At 37.9% G+C, this 21,892-nt stretch overlaps 1 protein-coding gene across 2 annotated transcripts in view; it reads right to left on the minus strand.

Annotated features, from left to right (window-relative positions):
* Nucleotides 1–330: 330 nt before the first annotated feature.
* LOC131166396 (uncharacterized) overlaps nt 331–21,892 on the minus strand; it is a 51,515-nt gene continuing 29,953 nt past the window's right edge. For both annotated transcript variants that reach the window (XM_058124912.1, XM_058124911.1), the window contains exons 7-9: nt 19,004–19,101; nt 18,630–18,917; nt 331–1,022 (exon numbers count right to left, since the gene is read on the minus strand). In XM_058124912.1, the coding sequence (XP_057980895.1) occupies nt 534–1,022; nt 18,630–18,917; nt 19,004–19,101 (875 nt within the window). In that variant the 3' untranslated portion in view covers nt 331–533. The remainder of the gene's footprint in view (nt 1,023–18,629; nt 18,918–19,003; nt 19,102–21,892) is intronic.

The raw sequence follows: 21,892 nt of genomic DNA on the forward strand, positions 1-21,892 counted from the left end.
CCCCATACTATTTTATTTGAAAAAATAAAAAACTCATTTATTAAGAATAAGTTTCAATTAAAAATTTAAAATAAATCACTCATTTTTCATTATATTTTCTTCCCATATCAAATACTACTAAAAATAAAAAAATATTTTAATCTAAATAGTATTTTTTTTTTAAAATAAAATATTAATGATGTGTAAAATCAAATTTTTATTTATCATTTTTTATTTTTTTTCTCACTTTCCTTGATAATCAAACATAAAAAGGTGGATTCCTACGAATTTTTCTTTCCTTTCCCTAATATTTTCCAACAGTGCCATAGGGACCATTAAAAAAAAAAAAAATTTGAAAGAAGAAAATTTTACTGTCAAGTAAAGAAATAACAGAATTCAACAGAGATGAATTCACATGAGTGCAGAGTTTATATGCAAGAAAAAACAAATGAATTAAGCACAGAAAAAACAAATGAATTAAAGACAGAAAATTAGAAGATATTGCAAAAATGCTGTGATATTAATATCAATGCTAATAAGTAATAGCATTGGCCTCATTCATCTTTCATGGCAAGTTCATGTCTTTTTTTATGTCCAACTTCCACAAGCAGCGTCAGAAGAGCTTCACACACCTGAGAAGCATTCTCTTCAGAAGGGTCATCATTCAATGTTGAATAAACCATCCACGCATGGTCTAACTTGCGCTGTGGCCGCACCACAACAGATCCAGGGACTTCTGCATCACGGCATGTGACGAGCCCATCGCTCTTCTCTCCGTACCTGACTTGAAGCAGCTGGGCGCAGGCAGCCATCACTGCACTGAGGGGAATTACCACTGGGAACTTTGTGGGTTCGCCTGATGACAGAGGAGCAACCATGGGTAACTCGGCATGTGCAACATGAGATAATGTAGCTAGAACTGCAGGAGTAATGCTAGCTTCAGTGTGGAATGAAACAACAGGGAGCTCTCTTGGCAGAGAGTGTTTCCTCAAGAACTCCTTCCTCTTCTCATAAGTCAAGTCTTCCAGAGCTTGCAACTCACCCTTTGAAACAGAAAATGAGATGTGAAATTAGATTTATGATACCACTCTTTGGACCAGAGATTGAGACGTGACATTAGATTTTTTGTATTAATTTCTCAAAAATAGTGAAATATAGAGATTTCTAATAATAGCAGAAATAGCCAAAAAAAAATAATACTTGATATGTGAAAATATTTACCATAATACAGACATTTAAATCGTCTTTGCCAGCCATTTTTTGTTCCACATAAGTTGCATCTCATGTTGTGGAATTGCTCTTTCCTTTTTCTCCTCTCTTTTTTGGCTCTGCACCCAGTTTCCCAATCCAAGAGAGGTTAATTTGCTTGCTTTTTTTGTTTCACATAACTAGAGATTTTCCTTTTTAACCATAACCTCCTAAAACCACTTACCCAACAAGGCCCTATGAAAACTAACTAAAATCTTAAGTCCCAAAGCTCCATTAGAGACAGGTTTTTCCACCACGTCCCACCTCACCAAGTGACACAGCCATCAAACCCAGAATAGGGAACCAACCTCCTAGGTACCCTTCTTTCGAAGGGTAACCCTACTAGTTTTGCTTGAGTCTTCCTACCAATAGCTCCCATCAAACCCAGAATAGGGAAGAGACATGAAATACATAGGCAGATCCGGAAAAAGGTACTTTTAATGAGTGCAAGCCTCCCTTCATTCAAAAGGCAACTCCTCTTCCATCTTACTAGTTTTGCTCAAATATTTCCACCACCGGTTCCCATAACCCTTTATCCTTAAACTAGGTTGCTAGAGGAAGGCTCAGGTAAGATAAAGGTCGACCCCCGCTCTACAACCCAAGATACTAGCCAACAGGTCCCTTCCGCGCTATCCCCAAAAGATTTTAGCTGTATCTTCCCCAAGTTACATTTATCCTGAAACCACTTCCAAACAGAGAAATACACATCTCCAATTCAATCTTCTAGTCAGATCTGAACCACAAAAAATGACAGTATCATCTGCAAAAAGCAAGTGTGATACGACCCTCACGTCTCATACTATCTTCCAACTAAAAATCCTGTAATCAACCACGATCCACACCTCCATCCTCAAAATAAAAAGAAAAGGGAAGAGAGGGTACCCCCCCTTTTATGAAGACACCCCATTTTGACCCACACCCTAAGAGTCTATTTTCATCTTGTGCACTGAGCGTTTAAGATTGCAAAAACTGTGAAAGCTCAGAGTTCAATTGCATAGATATAAGCCAAAGGCCATTAAGAAAATAACATATTCATAATTATATTGACCTTGCAAGAGTAATTTAAAAAGGCAAGTTTTAACCTAATTTTTGAGTGGTTCGGTGAAGTAGGACAAGAAGCAAGATCTAGGGAGGAGCTATGTAGGAGAATAATTAAGAAGAATTGGGTTAAGAGATTGTTGGGTTTAATTAGTAGTTTATTATGTATTTAGATTAATTATTATAATATTACGTGTATTTTGAGGGCTTGTTTGTAATATTTGTGTAAAGTATGCATTTGTTTGTAATTCATTTAGCTTTAGGGGTATGTGTTTCTTATAAATAGCGTGTGAAAGCTATGATGTAGACAGTTGTTGATGAATTTGAATTGTTGATTAAACGTGAGTTCCCCCCTCGTATCTCCTCTCTCCTCCCTTCCCTGTCCTTCCTCTCTTCTATTTCTTCTAATTTCTCATGGTTGCAGAACCTTGATGCTGCCTGATTACGTGTCTAAACTGCGTGATTAGGTATTTAAAATCATGCATTAGCGATTATATTTTTAATTAAATGCCTAATTATGCTCAATATTTTAACATCGCACTCTATTTATAATATTTGGGTTTTATTGAATAATTTATGAATTTTTGGTATTTTAGTATTGCAGGGTAATTTATGGATATTAAAGCCAACATTACTTTGTAATCTGGGCATAATTCTGCCATCCGAGCTCCGATCAAGATGATTCAAAATGCTGTGGAAAGCCGAAAAAATGCTCTACAACTTTCGTGTTTTGAGTTTTGAGAGCTACGGGCTATAGGAAGGTCAAAATCGGACTTGTGCGCTGGGAAACAAAAAAAGAAAAAACAAGAAAAGAAAAAAAAAATATATATATATATATATATATATATTTGGGCCGGGTTGATGTGACCTGGCCATGCAGCGTGTGGGTTTGTGTGTGCTCCAAAAAAAAATCATTCTCCCATTCTCTCTCGTTCCTTTTCCCATTCTCTCCCGCTCTAACTCTTCTCGCCCCCTCTCCTCTCCTTTTTCCCTCTCAACTCCTCTCCCTCATTCTCTTCCCTTCTCTCCCTCTCAGTTTTCCTCTCTATCTCTCTCTTTTTATTTTCTCTTCCTCTCTCTGTCAGCGCTCTCTGTCTCTCCCTTTCTCTGTCCTTTCTCCCTCTCAACTCTGCTGTCCTCCTGCTGCTGCTGCTCGAGAACAACCTTGCCAGAGCCCTCCTTGCTGTCTGCTGCTGTGCCTCCTCGCAGTGTCTGCTGCTACCTGCAACCCTAAGCCCTGCTGCTCTTCGTTCGGTTTGATCTCTAAAAAAAAAACTTCTTTAGGATTTAAATTTTGTTGGGCTCTATTTTTTTTAATTTTAGTTTAATTAAAATCTGAATTTTTATCATGTTTAAATTTATTGTTAAAGTTGTTAAAGAGTTAATTTTGGTTTGCATTCTTGATTGCATTAAAATTTAGTTTTTGTTTGAGTTTGTGTTTGATTGAGTTTTTTTAGAGTTGCATGCCTAAATTACGTAGTAAAGTTATGTCTTTAGTCTTTTTTCCAAAGTTTAAACGTGGGATTTAATTCTTGCCTGACTGATTAAACGTAGGATTGTTTCTCGCTGTTAAATTTAGTGCATGTTAGGATTCATAATTTAAATTACACATTTTAATTCGTCAAAAAAATCTCAAACATCTTAGAAAACCTGAATCTGAACCGTGCTCAATAACCCTTTTGTTTCTTATTTTCTGTTGGAATTACACGAAATTTGGAATTAGACTGCATTCCCTGAGTAGACGATCTGACCTTTGGGCTAATTATTACACGACTGAACTCATATACTTGGGATAGCTTCTAAGTTGCTCATTTTCAGAGTGAGTCAAGTTTTTGGGGCCGTTGCTGGGGAATGTCAGTTTTAGTTTCAAACTAGTATTTTTCCCATTATTTTAATTTTTCTCATGAAAAAGAAAAAAAAAAAGTGTTTTGAAGAAAAAGTGGTTGCACTTGCACCACGCATGCTTATGGATTTTTTGCAGCCCACATGAACTACACAACCATCTTACATCATATTGTCTGAGAATGCACAGAACTTTAACATTAACCCTAGAATGATATCTGTGATACCTCAATTTTATGGGATGGAGTGTGAAAATCTGTATAAACATTTAACTGATTTTGAGCTTGCATGCATTACATTCATAGATGAGGATGCTACTAATCAGGTAATTAGATTGCGTCTATTTTCTTTTTCATTGAAAGATAAGGCTAAAACGTGGTTTAATTCTTTTAGGCCTAATTCTATCTCTATTTGGGCTAATATGCAAAACGAATTTCTGCATAAATTTTTTTTCTTACAGAGAATTCAATTTTTGTAGGAATAGATCAGTCGATTCATGTAAGGAGTTGATGAGACATTTCATGAAAACTGTGAGAGATTTAGAAATTTGGTTAACATGTGTCCCCACCATGGATTTGAATCATGGCACCTGGTCAACTATTTCTACACTGCGTTGACTCCTGAATCGAAACAGCTGTGTTCATACTATGTATTTAGGATATTTCTTCGACAAGGAGCTTGATGAGGCATTGGATTTTCTGGATCATTTAGCTGACTATGCTCAGCAGTGGAACACTAGGATTGACAGAAGACCAATTGCAGCTCAACCATTGAGAGCAGTACAGAGAGTGGTATGAACTGAAAGATGATTTTTATGTTGAGGCACATCTGATTGAACTCACCAGAAGAGTGGAGGCTATGAAGATGGAAAATGAGAAAAGTACAGAACAACTTTAGAATCATCCTTCCCAGTTCTATGCATCCCCTTATCAGCCGTCATATCATGAAGCTGCCTTTCAACATCAATATCGACCACAACAGATCTCTCAGAGCTATGCACCTTCAGGATTTCAATCTAATGCAGCACCTGCTCCACTGGAAAAGTCTATTGAGGATGCTCTTCAGCAGTTCATGCAGATCAATACTCAGACCATGAATGAATTGTGGGATACCATTAATGAGATGAGCACGCAGTTGAATATCTTAGAAAAAAGGGAATTTCCAGTAGAATCTTAGCCTAATCCTCAAGAATACCAGCACCAACAGCAACAAATACATAATGTTTCTCTTGAGACAGCGGAGGCCATTATTACTTCGCGAAGTGGAAAAGAAGTTTCCTAACCTGAGATACTTATTGACAGACCAACAGTTGGCTCGACACTTGAAGTTACAACTGAGATAGATGAGGTCAAAGAAAAATCAGAGGAAGCGAGCTCAGAATTGAAGAAGTCAGTTAATGTGGAGACCGAGACCAGTAAGGAGTATTAACCTGTGGTACCTTACCCTCAAAGATTGATAGTCGTGGAACCATCACTCCCTACTAGAGTAAATGTCAAGGAGTGCAATGTTGAAGCAAATCCTCGCAATAGTAAGCTGAAGGGTACGCCCGATAAAAAGGGTGAGCAGACTGGTGAGAGTTTAATTTTCAAGGAACCAGGTAAAAATTTTAATATTGATGCTTCTAAAGAACCAAAGGTAACTACTGCTCTGACAACTTTGCCTCAAAGACCGGTTCTTAAAGAAGTGAATTTCCTAAAAAATATACTGAATAAAGATCCTTTCTTGTTAAGACAAGGAAGGCAGTCTACACATGTTTTTTCTAGTACCTTAGAACGTATTGATTTATTTGAGGCTAACTTTTGTGCAGGTAACAAGATAGATACATTGTGGCGACTCAAATTTGGAGACTTGCCGGTTCAATTTATAGACCTGCACCCACCAGATGAAATTCCTCTAAAGCCTCCGCCAGACAGATTGTGATGTTTTTCTTTCCTTTTTTTTTTTTTTACTTTGTTTTATTTTTAGTTAATTTTTAGGGACATTTTTTCTTAGTTTCAGTCTTTCTTTTCCCTTACTTCTCCACCCAGGTACGCTCTACCTCCCCTAAGCTTTCACATTGAGGACAATGTTGCACTTTAGTTGAAGGGGGGATGAGAAATTACATTGAAAAAAAAAATTGAATATGGATGATTAGGTCATGATTAACACTGATTTATACCCTTTACATACTTGCATATAACCTACGAATTACACACATAAGCTGTGTAGTGGGTTATTTATGTATAGTTTTTCTTTATATGGCTAATCTAGGAATTGTAACTCTATGTAAGTTGACTAGTAGTCCATTCGTATTAATCTGGCTATATAAACTCTTGTATTTACATGGCATCGCATGAGACTGAAAATACACGTTCACGTGACTTGTAGCACTTAGGATTCCTTGTGAGCACTGAGAGGGCGCCCGTGACGACTATGACACCTTGTGAGGTATTGCTGAGCCATTTATTGTTCTTTTAAGTTTTTGATGTTAGCTCAGAGCTCATGAAACTCAACTTACCTTCTTCTTCTTCTTCTTCTTCTTTTTTTTTTGATACTCTTTGTACACTAGTCTCGGTTTTTGACTTGCTAGTCTAAAGGTGACATCTAGTGAGGAGATAGAAACCTAAGTCTTATAGCTTACTCAAGATGTGAAGGCTGAGCCACCCCTAGAGATAGACTTATTTCATGGACTCCTGTTCGAGCCTAATTCACATGGGTGGTATGAAGACAACAAAAGAAGTATAATGATTGTCCTAATTGACTATAAAAAGACAAAAACTAAAGAATGAGCAGAACAAAGAAAAAGAGAAACAGAAATGCACAAGAATGAAGTGAAAAAAATAATACTTGCTCCACACAATTATAATAAAAAGTCATGGACATGACACATGTTCTCCATATATGAAGACTCTTCAACCACATAATGCCTCAGATGTATTCACGCCTGGTTTGTGAATAAGTTGATCTAGGATGGTCTTGATTGAATATGACGAGTAGGTGAGAAGATGCTAGGGTGAAGGACCCTACACCTCACAAATAGGCTGGATCCTTTTCAGACTAGTCCACTCCATACATTTAGCGTTTGTTCCTTACAATATGTAGGATGTTTGATCATAACACTCTTTACATATGACGAGTGAACCCATCCTTTTTGAATGTTTTTGAGGGTATACCAGTTAGGTCAAGTCAAAATGACCGTTCTGTAGGTGTCCATGGATATTCTGGGTATAACGAGTCATACACATTACACATGCCTCGAGATTTCGCCTATTTATGCTTGAATTTATACGACTACATTAACTCTGAATTGAACTGCTAGTTGACTTTATGTGAGTATGTTGTTCTTAACGGCTATTTAATGATGAAACTTGCATTAATGACTTGCTTCAGAATCGCGTGAATCGTGTACGAGCTTATGTGTAATTTGGTGATATTCATGTATGTGAAATCGTATATTCATGTTGCATTTATATTCATTTAATATTCATTGGAATTGGTTTTTGTGGGTGTCGCCCTGAAAACCTTCACGAGACTACAACTCGTCCACTAGGATCGACGTAGGGGTTTAAAGCCTTGTTGCATTTGGTAGTTTTCTTAGTTTTTTTTTTTTTTTTAATATTTGCTAGGGACTAGCAAAACTTTAATTGAGGGGTGTGATTACATGCCTAAATGGCGTGATTAGGTATTTAAAATCATGCGTTAATGATTATATTTTTAATTAAATGCCTAATTATGCTCAATATTTTAACATTGCGGTCTATTTATAATATTTGGGTTTTATTGAATATTTTATGAATTTTTGGTATTTTATTATTGCAGGGTAATTTATGGATATTAAAGCCGACATTACTTCATAATCTGAGCATAATTCTCTCTTCCGAGCTCCGATCAAGATGATTCAAAATGTTGTGGAAAGTCGAAAAAATGCTCTACAACTTTCATGTTTTGAGTTTTGAGAGCTACGGGCTGAAGAAAGGTCAAAATTAGACTTGTGCGCTAGGAAACAAAAAAAGAAGAAACAAGAAAAGAAAGAAAAATATATATATATATATATATATATATATTTTGGGCCGGGTTGATGTGACCCGGCCATGCAGCATGTGGGTTTGTGTGTGCTTGGGCCGTGTAGGGCTCCTAGTGGCTGGCTCTCTTCTATCAATCCAACGCCCCCCCCCCCCCCCCCCCCAAAAAAATTCATTCTCCCATTCTCTTTCGTTCCTTTTCCCATTCTCTCCCGCTCTAACTCTTCACGGCCCCCTCTCCTCTTTCCCTCTCAACTCTTCTCTCCCTCATTCTCTTCCCTTCTCTCCCTCTCAGTTTTCCTCTCTCTCTCTCTCTCTCTCTCTCTCTCTCTCTCTCTCTCTCTCTCTCTTTTTCCCCTCTCTGTCAGCCCTCTCTGTCTCTTCCTTTCTCTGTCTTTTCTCCCTCTCCTCTCCCTCTCAACTCTCCTGTCCTCCTGCTGCTGCCCGAGAACAACCTTGTCAGAGCCCTTCTTGCTGTCTGCTGCTGTGCCTCCTTGCCATGTCTGCTGCTACCTGCAACCCGAAGCCCTGCTGCTCTTCTCCTCATGAGGTGCTGCTGTGCCTTGCTGAACTGCACCAACCCGAGGCTGCACCTCCAGCTTTCTCTCACGGCCAGCCAAACTGCTCTCTCTCTCTCTCTCTCTTTATTCTTTCTTTTAAATACTAGATTGAATATTGTTAATTTTCATTAGAATTTCAATTAAAGTTTTAACTTTTAAATCTTGTTTAGGTATTATTACTAAAGTCGATTTATTTTCTCCCTCTTCATATTTAATATTATTATTAGAGTTAATTTTTGGTTGCGTTATTTTTTTATTATTGTTAAGTTCGGTTTGATCTCTTAAAAAAAAAAATCTTCTTTAGGATTTAAATTTTGTTGGGCTTTATTTATTTTAACTTCAATTTAATTAAAGTATGAATTGTTATTGTGTTATTGTTAAAGAGTTAATTTTGGTTTGCATTCTTGATTGCGTTAAAATTTAGTTTTTGTTTGAGTTTGTGTTTGATTGAGTTTTTTTAGAATTGCATGCTTAAATTACGTAGTAAAATTATCGTCTTTAGTCTTTTTTCCGAAGTTCAAACGTGGGATTTAATTCTTGCTTGGCTAATTAAATGTAGGATCATTTCTCGCTGTTAAATTTAGTGCATGTTAGGATTCATAATTTAAATTACACGTTGTTTTAATTCGTCAAAAAAATCTCAAACATCCCAGAAAACCCGAATCTGAATTGTGTTCAGTAACCCTTTTGTTTCTTATTTTTTGTTGGAATTATACGAAATTTGGAATTAGACTGCATTCCTTGAGGAGACGATCTGGCCTTTCGGCTGATTATTACACGACTGAACTCCTATACTTGGGATAGCTTCCGAGCTGCTCATTTTCAGAGCGAGTCACTGCCCCTGCATCACTCAGGATAGTGAAGGTGCTAGAATTCAGGAAAATATCAAATTGCGAATAGGGGTAAAGCAGCAAAACCACACTGCCGCTGGTATGCACCCTCAGATAGGTGGCGCACACCACTTGGACCCACGTGCCACACACATTGTTCAGGTGCCACCCATGCCCCAATTTCCTCATTTTGCACATTCCACCCTCTTTTCTCTCTAGAATGGAACCCTATGCTTTAAACACCTTTGTTTCGACCATGAATTGAGTTTTTATTCTAAGACTTCTCATTTACACAAGAGGTATGCTATGAGTATTTTGGATTTTGGATTTGTATGGTTGACCAGTCGGAGTATGAATAGGACTTATTTTTCTTGTTGATTGTGATCTTGTATGTTGTTCTTTGTTTTTCAATGATGAATAAGTTTATCTTCTTGTTGTCTGTGATCTAGGTATGTTGTTCTCTCTCTCTCTTTGGATTGCATGATGAAAAACACATTTATTCTATGGAGTGTTGTATGCTTGGTATTTTGTCCCCTTTGTTCATATCGAGCTTTGAACTAATACAAGTTTGATTCCTCATTCAAGAAGGGAATAAGTAAACAGCTTAGGTTTCATATCAAATGAAAATTGCTAACTTATGGATAAAACACCTTAATCTGCTCTACATTTAGTTTGGAGGGAAAAAACAAGGAGAAAATGAAAAAGGAAAGGGAACTATCATATGCTCCTGATGCTGTTTCTCTTAATCTGGCGATTCATTGTTTCCAATCAGTTTTAATTGATTAATGAGCGGATGTGAGCTATGTAGGGTAGCTATTGAGAAGAAGGATTTCAACTTCAAAAAAAATTGAAGATCTAGATTGGTACATCACTAAATCCCATAACTCAGGCTCATTGTTCTCTATTTTCTCTAGAAGATGAGATCTACAAACTAATGTAGGTCTTGGTTCACTAGAATAGAATCCCCTGCATACATTTAAAGCTATGGTATTACAAATTTTTTGAGTCTGAAGAGTCTGAAGGTTAATCCCTGAGGAATTTTTTATCCCTGCAGAAGGTTTTTGAGTTGAGTTGAAAATAGTCCCTGACAATCCCTGATAAGGAGAACAATGAGAGATGGTGTCATTTTGTGCAAGCAGTTCAAGAATTGGTGGATTGAAAAGCAGTAGGTTCACAGGATGACACTTACCGTGATTGTGGTTCCAGGAATATCACCAGTTCACAGAAGAATTTTCAGATGTTGATCATCAAGAAGCTTCTGAGAAGAACAAGGACTCAGTGTCTGAGTCATTGTTTCAGAGTAAACCAACCTATGCAGATATTCTTAGATGGAATTCTCAGTTCTAGTGGCCATGGAGGTTCTTTGGCAAAGAACAATTTGTTTGGGCCATCTGGACTATTAGAAGAGGATGATCCTCTAATAAGTCAGGCCACTTCGGGTTTAGACCAGGGTTGATGTGGTGTTTAAAAAAGTCTTTGGATGGCTTCTCCTAAAGCATGGTTCGGTAGAATTAGAGTAGTGATGATTGATTTTGATGTTTCAAGATGTAAGGTAGATCATTCTGCATTCTACATTATACACTGCAGGTAAATTTTGGTTCCGTATGATATTGTAATCATCAGAGATGACAGTCAGCACATGCACCATTTTAAAGAAATTTTTGCAGACTAAGTTCAAAGATTTGGACCATTGAGATGCTTCCTAGGATTTGAGGTATCTAGATCTTGTTTGGGGCTGTATTGTTTCAGAGGAAATATTTCTTGATCGGTTGGATGAGGAAGGTTTGTTGGTATCCACTGCTGTTTATACACCCATGGAACCTCATAGTGAACTAATGCCACATAGGGGCCAGATGTTGTCAACTTGTTGGCTGATCCTGGATGGTACCAGAGACTTGTTAGGAAGTTGAATTATATGCTAGATATCTTTTTTTGCAACTAGTGTTGAGTTCGTTCTTGATTCTCCCCGAACTAGTTACTGGGATATGTTATTGTTAGATTACTACTTCACCTAAAAACATAAGCTGTTAGGTTGTGGGCCAACAATGCATATCAAGCTTTAACACTCACCCGCACGTGCAGCCCGACGGCACGTGGATAGGTAAACACATGATAAATAACACCCACAATAGGAAACACAATAATTTTTTTAAACACCACACAATAAACGTGGGCAATAAGACTAGAACCCAGGACCTCCTGGTAATCAGCTCTGATATCATGTTAAATTACCACTTTACCTAAAAGCTTAAGCAATTAGGTTATAGGCCGACAATGTATATCAAGTTTTAACAGTTATTGTACCCATATCTCACATCACCCCATTTGTCCTTCTCCTTGTCCTTGCTACTCGAATTTGTACCTTCTGAATTCTGAATATTCTGGGATTTCACTACACACAGTACTTTCAGCACTTTTTGTGGCCAAAGAATTATCTCCTCCATCCACCTGGTGAACAGAAACCTTCTCAAAATCCTTCTCTTACCAGAAGAATTATCCTCCCCATTGGCAGCAAACCTCTGTATATCATTCATACCACCTTCCTGAACCTTAGTAGAGGCCCTTCCCAGCCGCCAAAACTTGAAGCCATACCATCTACCAAACATTTCACCGCTTCCAAAGAAAGACTCACCCATTGGTTACGTGTCAGATTATGCTAGAGAACAAGCAGAAAACTTTCCTTACCCATTTTATCCAGTCTCATATTGAAGTTTTTCCCTTCAATCTGAATGGATTGATAGCAACTGTCTCCTTTCATGTTCTATGGAAGCCATGGTGCCAAGGAGCAACAACGAGAAAAAAAGATAGGAGAGAGCATCTATAGTTTTTACCTTCACCTTGTGTACAGAACAAGCGAAAAAGTTCCCTTAGTAATAAAGAGTATTACCAAAAAGATAAACATAAAAGATCAAAATGTAGTATGGAAGAAGTATAGCTGTACCCCAGTCCTTTGCAAGTCAATAGAAGAAGTGTCTCTAAACAAACCATTTTTTGTAGCCCAAAACAATGTCAAATACACCATGCTATTCCGTAAATGATCAGGGAAAGACAAAAAATGTGAAACCCTACGAACTCTAAACTCTAGCATTATGTCACAACCAAATGCATCAAATCGCCATGAACACCAAATTTCTCAATTACACTGTCCTCATCCTCGCTTTATGGCAACCCCTAAAAGAAATAAAACAAAAACTTTGCAGAGATAGTGGCAATCACTGTTACCTAGAAACCAAACAACTTAATTCAAACCTTCCAAGGGAATGAGCAATGTACAAACAAATGAGAAGCATTCTCATCACTTTAATAGCAAAACACACATGCATTAGGATAATCAGCTTTATTAGGCCTTCTCTTTGTATTAATGGTCTCAAGGGCTGCAGTCTGCACGAAGGCCTTTGGAAGGAATTTCCAACAGGACTGACCAAAAGGGAATAATATTAGGAACATGTGTTATGAATAAAAAATGATCTGCAAGGGAAGTTCCTAGAAGAGTCCAAAACCCACAATCTTTTATCCTTCCCATCAAAAGATGAAAAGAATCAAGTAAATTCATCAACAGAATAAGATCATTAGTCACCCTATCATTCAAGTTACGAACAGAATGAAAACTCCAAGAAGGTAAACCTCTTTAAGTAGGAAAAAGAATTAACAATGGGTGCATTGTTGAGACTATATAAATGATAGAGACAGGGAAAGAAAGGAGCTTCCTTAATCCAAAAACCTTCCCAAAACAGAATCATCTCACATGTAGCAACTTTATATCTTGCCTGTGGAAAGAACAAATGTGAAACCTGAAAAATAAATATCCATAGCTAACATTTCCATCAGCTTTAGCATCTCATCAATTTTGTTAAAGCCCATATTACTACAAATCACCTTATGCCACAAGCAGTCAGTTTCTAAACATTTTCATACTAAGGAGTTGTTTTTAGATACCAAATTACCCAGGCCCAACCTTCCTTCCTATTTAGACCTACATGCAATATCCCACCTAACCAAATGATCTCTCTCACTAAAGCCCACAACAGACCATAAAAAATTCTTTATCATTTTTCTGAACTAATGAGCTACACACAAAGGAGTGTTAAACAACGATAAATAATACAAAGGAATAGATAAAACTTGAAAGACAGGACTGACCCAAGGGAACTCCACCCTATAAAGTAAAATAGGAACTCCTCCACCATTCTGATCTCCTTACCAAGTAAAGGTCTTAAAGAAATGGAATTAAGATGACCACCCAAAGGAGAACCTAGATAAGTAAGCGTCCATTCTACAGTACCACATCCTGTGACCAAGACATAATGAGAAAGAAAACTAGAATCAACAGTAATGCCAGCAATCCCAAACTTAAAACAAATTAAATCTCAAATTAGAAATCTTATCAAATACTTACCAAACAGTTGATGCTTTAGAAAAACTGTTTAGGTTCTCACACAGGAAAAGAATGATATCATCAGCAAACTAAGAATGTGAATCTTTTTGGGATTATTTATTTATTTATTAATACTGATTCTTCCTTTCCTCTTTACAAATCTATTTGGAATTTAGGAGGGCCAAAATCTCCCCTAAAATCAAGGCTTTTATCTGGTTGGTTGTGCTTTATAGAATCAATACCAATAATTTGTTGCAGATTAAGAGACCTTTGAAGGTTCTCTCTCCAGATGTGTCTGTTATGCATTAACAGTTCAGAATCTGCTTAGCATCTTTTTATCCATTGCGATTTTCCCTGCAAGGTTTGGAACAAGCTATTCAATTATTTTGGGAAATGTTGGGTTTATTAAGAGACTGGGGGGGGGGATTTTTTGGCAGTTTCTTTTTTCTGTTTTGGTAGGAAAAAGGGAAGGACAGCATTATGGAAGCGTGCCTTTTTCGCAGTTTTTATTTTGGGAAATGTTGGGTTTGTTAAGAGACCCGGGGGGGGGGGGGGGGGGATTTTTTGGCAGTTTCTTTTTTCGGTTTTGGTAGGAAAAAGGGAAGGACAGCATTATGGAAGCGTGCCTTTTTCGCAGTTTTTTGGGGTCTGGCTGGAACCTAATACACATATTTTCTCTGGGAAGAAAGTGTCATATTTGCTGTTTTGGGAGAAGGTTCATTATTTGGTTTCTCTTTGTTGTGTGGGTCACAGGAACTTTAAAGGGGGTGAGCTTTCCGGATATTCAGTCTGTTTGGCAATTTTTTCTGAATTGTTAGCATGCACTGGATTTTTGTTTTGTTTTTTGTAACTTATCTTTGTTTTCAACTGATTCTTACCAGATTTTATTAAGGAGATGACTTATTCTCCGACATGACTTATTCTCCTGTTTGTATATTCTTAACCTATCAATGAATTTTTCTTTTGCTATATAAAAAATGACACTTCCTTCAGAATCCAGCTCAACCCCCTGCATGGCTTCTGTATACACACCTCTTCCTAAAAACCTGCTCAACACATCCACAACAAGGGTGGAATGGAATAGTGATAAAGGATCCCTAGTTTAACACCCTTATAAATGAATACTTGAAGGGTTCCCCATTCACTAAAACAAAAACTTCACAAATGAATACTTGAAGGGTTCCCCATTCACTAAAACAAAAACTTCACAGAAGAGAGGCAACCCCTAATTGAACTTCACTTACACCGAAACCCCTTTTTATCCAAGCCTCTATCAAGAACCATCTACAAACTCAATTACAAGCCTTTTCAAAATCCAATTTAAAAATAATCCCTCTTCTACTTCTTTTAACATAACTCACCATTATGGGCATTGGTGATGATGTTGATCAGCACTGCTCAAAGCCTAGAGTCGCTAACTTTAGTAGATTGATCCTTCTTGGGCACAAAGGTGATGAAGGGGAATTAATGCTCCTCCGTACCACACCATTGGGAGGAAAAAAAAACAAAAAGGAAAAAAAAAAACTTTTACTAGGTCACTTTTCACCACCTCTCAGCAATTTGGAAAAATGCCATGGTAAACCCATCAGGCCCAGCCTTCTATTCTCCCATCCCAAAAATTGCTCTCCTCAATTCCACCTCCTCAAAAACTCTCCAACTTAAAAGCATAATCCTCAGAAACCAGACACCAAACTAATCCTTATATCACAGGTTTATCTTTGATCTCCTCCTCACAAAAACTTTGTAATTTCTTCCCAATAACCACATGATCATTAACAATACTACCCCCCTCGGCCTTCAATTCTTTAATAACATTCTTCCTCTTTTAACTATTAGCAGCCTAAAAAAAAAAAGTATTGCAATCCCCTTCCCTCACCCATTTTACTCTACTTTTTGTTTTTGGGGGAAAAAAAAAATCTCCAACTAATCTCTTCCTTCAAAACAAACTCATTCAAAAGATGCACCCGTATATCCTAGCCTATTAATCCAATAACTTATCCAGACACCCAATCTCCTGTGAGATCACCTCACCACCATTCTAAACTATCAACTACTTTGAGCTTGGATTCCTCGATCATAACCAAGTCAAGAAAAGCTATAGAAATGATTCGTTTAATTTTAATTCCCTAAACCTCCTGCATTCCGCCCTCAAGTCCTCATCCAACACTTTGCTACTACCTACCCATCTCCACTTAAGCCGTGACAATTAATGGATGCAGCAAGTTTTTGCAACTACTTTTCCACCCTCCTTTTCATTCTAACATGAGTCCCAACGGACACAACGACCCACACCTCCCAACACATAGGAGTAAATAATCTCAATGCCAAATTATCAAACAACGATTGCAGGTCTCAGGTGTCCCTCTCACCCCCTAGAGGTTTCACAGTCACGGCATACCCTTTCAAGACCGACTTCCTTATGAGAATTTGATATAACCATTCTTGTACCAATGGGCAAATGTCCAGAACATTTGTCAACCACACAAGCACTTGAAATCTCATATTATAAGAAAAGAAAAATGTAATAAGAAATAAGAAGATAATGTACAACACAGAGGACAAGAAGTCACTCATAACTAAATCTCTTATCCACATTTAAATTCCAAATAGGAAAAAAAAGATAATGAATCAAAGAAAAAGGGTTGGAAACAGGAATTCAGGATTACTGATAGAATGATTACCCCTCCTTACCAAGGCTCGGTGTATTTTCCAAAGCCTCCTGTAAACTATCAATGTTGTTTTGCTGAAGGAGTATCCTTCAAAGCTGTGTCAGTTACCATATCGGTTATGGTCTGCCTCTTCTATTCCCTCATATCTGGAGTGTTTTCCAGCAATAATCTTGTTTCATCTAGACAAGAGCACGGGACGAATAGGACTGAACTTACCCATGAACATCCTTAAAAGCTTAACTTCCCTGGTAAGAACTCATCATCACTGTCAGACGGTGTCACTACTTTTCCTATACATCAGTTGGGACATGCCATGTCCCTTGTGCTGCATCTCCATTGACAAGTAGCGAATCATCACCAACTAACTGCTGCTGCCCTCCTGGAATCTCATCAGTTAAACTTCTAGAATCTCCATTGACCTGTGAGGAATTAATCAATCATGGGACTACAATCTGCCCTTCCTCAATGACTTTGAATTCTAATGCCTCCTACCTAAGACCTCCAGCAGGATGACAAAACTCTTCTTTACCACAAGGGAAAATGGTTTGAATGTGCACTTGTTTTCTCCATCAGTTCAGCTCCCTCAGAATTCTTCACTTATCAGATTTGTCATATACCTTTGCCACATACATTGATGGCCAGTGTAGGCCCTCCAAAAGCTGTTTCCCATTGACATCGTGTCATTCCTTGCACCCCCTGAACCTTCACTGCTTCTCAGAGCTCATTGATTGGCTTCATCAAAGGCATTTGTACCCAGTACCAGCTCCCCGAAGACAATCCTTGAGGTTCATTCTAAAATATCAAATTCCAAAAAGGCTAACGCATTACACATTGAGGCTTACGCATTTGTACAAAAGGCACACCTTTTGAGCCTTTTTACTTAGGCTTATGCGTTTTGAGTGTGTGATTCTCAAGTAAGATTTGGCTAGAAAATATTAACTCCATGTTTACATAAAAAGAATGTCATAATATGAGCTGATTTCTAAAACTCTTGAACCTCATCTTTCCAAAACAATTGAGCTGTATCTTACATCTTGAAAAATAATTTGAACTTTGTAATATTATAGCAATCTCTGTCATGATTTACGTAATGAATTTAAGTTAGCAATTTTTTTGGATGGCCAACAAGTAGTTTGCAAATTATATTTGATTTTTGTTTACATTATATTTGAGATTTTCTCAATTTTTCTTTATTTTTAAAATATGTAATTTATTTACATATTTTTGTCTAAAAATAAAATCTGAAAAGGCTTAAGCCTCAATGCCTTAAGGCTTAAACCTTGCCTCTTAAGGGTTAGAGCGCCTCGCCTTACGCCTTCGCCTTTTAAGACATTGTTTCAGTCAGCAGAAAACAAGGTGATTTGAAGCTGATGACTCATGACAAGCTAGGAGGGTGATATGTAGGGTCCATCTTGAGAGGGACTGATACAGGTAATTATGCTGTTAAGGGTAATACCATCCTTTTTATGTATATGAGGTATTTTATAAACGGTGCGGAGACGTAATCATTCAGTATTCTCCAGTTACCAGAAATGTTCTTTTCTTATCTCTCTTCTATCTATATTCTTCAACCCAGGGGGGGGGGGGGTGAGTTGGGATTAGAGTTTTCTCTTACAACTTGTTGCATAATATTATGCAAAAATATTATGAAAGATGCAGCACATCTGTATAAGTTCAGTCTTGTAATTTTTAAAGCAAAGGATGAAACAGAAAGACTCAACAAATTACCCATCCCATGGGGAATCACCAAACATTAATCAAAGCAAGCACCACAACATGGTGGATAGGGAGCTGCAGATATCAAGCCCTTAAACATGAGCATATATCAAATACGAAAATCACATAGAGCAAGAAGGGGTTCAAGTTGTGAAAACAACTTCTTTACAAAGGCTAAGGCTGCATGTAACTAGAGAACGCCTCTGCCTGCCCTTCCTTTTCCTTTTTTCTTCAGCACAAGACTCCACACTGGTGGGAACCTTGTGCACTTAGCAGGCAACAAAAGTGAAAAAAGATTGTAAAAAAGATAATTTTAATCATAAATATGGTATGGACTGTGGAGAAATATAGAACAAAGAATGGTAGTACACCTTAATCACTTTACAGATCAGAATCTCCATGAGCTTGCGTAAGTTCACATAATCACCCAGTTGTCCTTCACGCAAGATATCTGAAGCAATTGGGCTCCCACCATATGGACTCTGCACCAATGCCAACCCAGCAACCTTATCTTTCAAATCTGGCCAATACATTGATAAAGCAGCTGCTGCATCTACTCCCCCTTTGCTATGTCCAAGAAGCAAGATGCGTTTATTGGAACCCCAATATATTTCCTCGATGTAGTCCTTGATCTCCCTGGCATTTTTCTCAACTGAAGCCTGAACATTCATGATTCAATGATTATAAATACAGCTAAAAAGCAAAAGCAAGATTATGCATAACCATTAGACATAAGCAAGACTACCTCACTGTGAATCTTGGCAATATGACAGGTCAGACCCATCTTTGAAAAACTCAATTTTGTACTAACAAAATAAAGTGGTCCATGATTGCTAAAAAGACCTGAAAATTGTAACACACAGAAACCTTGTGAGCACATTAATTTAAGTATTTACCTTTTAGCCACACCCCCTAAAGAAAAAAACGGGGGACTAAATCCAAAGCAAGACAATGAACAAACTCGCCCTACCTCTGCCTTCCACATGATAAGCCAACAATGTCACAGTAGGCATCATTGAAAAGCAGTCCAAAGTGCAAATATTAAAATATCATTTCAATATCCAGAACCCATAAGATTTGAATTGAATCAATTTAACCTTTTCCATAGAGCGGGCTGGCAGGCCAAGGGAGATCCCTCATCTTTTCAACTAAATCTTCATGGAGTCTAACCATGAATTATTTTTTAAATCAAATAAAGATCTCCCAGCATATTAGCTTATTCTGTTGCTAGGTTCTTGTTCTATACTTCTATGTATACTTCTCAATTGAGGGTCCTTTATCTGCAAGACATTGATGTTCTCTGATCTGATTCAAATCTCTTTGCATGGAATCATGGATTACTACAAACAATCAAAGCTTCGAAATGGTTCAGTTTAGCAGTAAAGGATTAGTCCTGTTTAATTGGCATTTACATATTTATGCTCCGAAGAGCCACTTCATTTGTTGCAACTTCAATTCTTGGGTTTCTTGTTAGTTTGTGGTTTAAGCTCTACATGTCATGCACAGGTAACATCCCTTAAAAATTTATTTTAGGGGGACTTCCACCTAACCACCACCCCCCCCTGGCGGGCCCCGCCCAAACACACACAGACACACCCCACCACTGCACCCCCACCTTAAATAGAAAGAAAAGAAGGTACAATGTGCGGAGACAAGGAGTCCACCATATAAAAACACTCATCAAAGGAAAATAGAGAAAATAAAATAAAACAAAATACACAAGATCCTAAAATAAAACTAAAACAAAATTGCCAAGAAGCCTCCTTGTCTATGAGAGGATAGAATGTGATAAATGTATAGCATGAAAATCAATTAATCCACATGCCTCTCCTCTCGCCGAAGCCTCTTCTCTCGCCGACTGCCTTCCCCAACATAGTCCTATTTGCCCCTGATCATGGAAAACCCACCTTAGCAGTCTAACTCTAGCCTCTTCTTGTTGTAACCCTAATTTCTTTCTGTAGAGAATGAGAATGAATCAATTGTATATTCAATTGTGTATTCTTTACATACTTGGGTCCCTATTTAACATGTACACAGAGAATTAAAATATGGGAAAACAGAAGAGGACACAACTTGCAATTGAGATGTATGTAGTTTAGCTTCGGTAGGGGGTCTCAATTTATAGGCTCTGGCTTGTGGCAAGATATCATGGTAGGTGGCCGTCATTCACCAACCGTGGCCGTCGTTCACACTACTGGCCGTCATCCCATACTCCCCCTCAAGTTGGATCATAGATATTGACCATATCCAACATGTATGCGAAATCATCAAAACTTTGTTGAGGTAGTCCTTTGGTGAAGATGTTGGTTGTTTGTTCTTTGGTAGGAACATAAGTCATGCAAATGGTTCCTTTTTCAACCTTTTCCCTAATAAAGTGTCTGTCCACTTCTGCATGTTTGGTCCTGTCATGATGGGGATTGAGAGAGATGTTAATGGCTGCTTTGTTATCACAGTAGAGTTTGATAGGGAATTTTACCGTGACATGCAACTCCTCCAAGAGTTCCCGTAACCACAGTACTTCACATATCCCTTGCGCCACTGCTCTAAACTCTACGTCAACACTACTTCTAACCACAACATTCTGTTTTTTGCTTCTCCAAGTCACCAAGTTTCTTCTTTGCTTTCACATTTTTTGAAGAATAGTCCTTTGTCCGGAGATCCCTTGAGATATCTAAGAATCCTGTACGCTACTTCTAGGTGACTTTCCCTTGGTGAATGCATGTGTTGACTCACCACACTTACTGCAAATGCGATGTCAGGTCTAGTGTGTTATAAGTAAATTAGTTTGCCAACTAATCTTTGATACCTTTCTCATTCAACAATCCAATGTCTTCTCTTCTTTTTCCTGCTTCAATGGGGGTATCGCTTGGTTTGCACCCAAGCATGTCGGTTTCAGTTAGGAGCCTTCTTTGATCTAGCAACTTCCATCCCCAAAAAATACCGCATTTGTCCCAAATCTTTTACCTCAAACTCAGTGGCCAAGACTTTCTTCGACCTGTCCATCTCTGCTATGTTGTCTCAAGTTAGGATGATGTCATCGACATATACAATCAGAATTGTATTCTTCCCATCTTTAGACTGCTGGAAGAACATAGTATGGTCTGATTGTCCTTGCTGATATCCTTGGCTCCTAATCACCTTTGTAAATCTATCAAACCAGGCTCTTGGAGACTGTTTGAGACCAGATAGGGACTTTTTGAGTTTGCATACTCTGTTTTCTTCACCCGTTTTACAAATGCCTGGTGGTATCGTCATGAAGACTTCTTCTTCTAGTTTGCCATTCAGAAAAGCATTCTTGATGTCAAGTTGCTAGAGTGGCCAATCCAGGTTGGCTGCCAAGGCTAGGAGAACTTAGACGGTATTCAGTTTTTCCATAGGTGCAAAAGTCTCTGTGTAGTTAATGCCATAGGCTTGAGTAAACCCTTTTGCAACAAGGCGGGCTTTGTACCGATCCATTGTCCCATCAGCTTTGTATTTCACAGTGAACACCCATTTGCAACCCACTAGTTTCTTCCCTCTCAGTAGATTCATCACATCCCACGTTCCATTTTTTTTCAAGGCCCACATTTCCTCCATAACTGCCTCTCTCCATTCAAGGATCTCAAGGGCTTCCTGAATATTCTTTGGAAGTTTT

Source organism: Malania oleifera, chromosome 10 (genome assembly GCF_029873635.1).
Source record: "Malania oleifera isolate guangnan ecotype guangnan chromosome 10, ASM2987363v1, whole genome shotgun sequence".
NCBI classification, from domain to species: Eukaryota; Viridiplantae; Streptophyta; class Magnoliopsida; order Santalales; family Ximeniaceae; genus Malania; species Malania oleifera.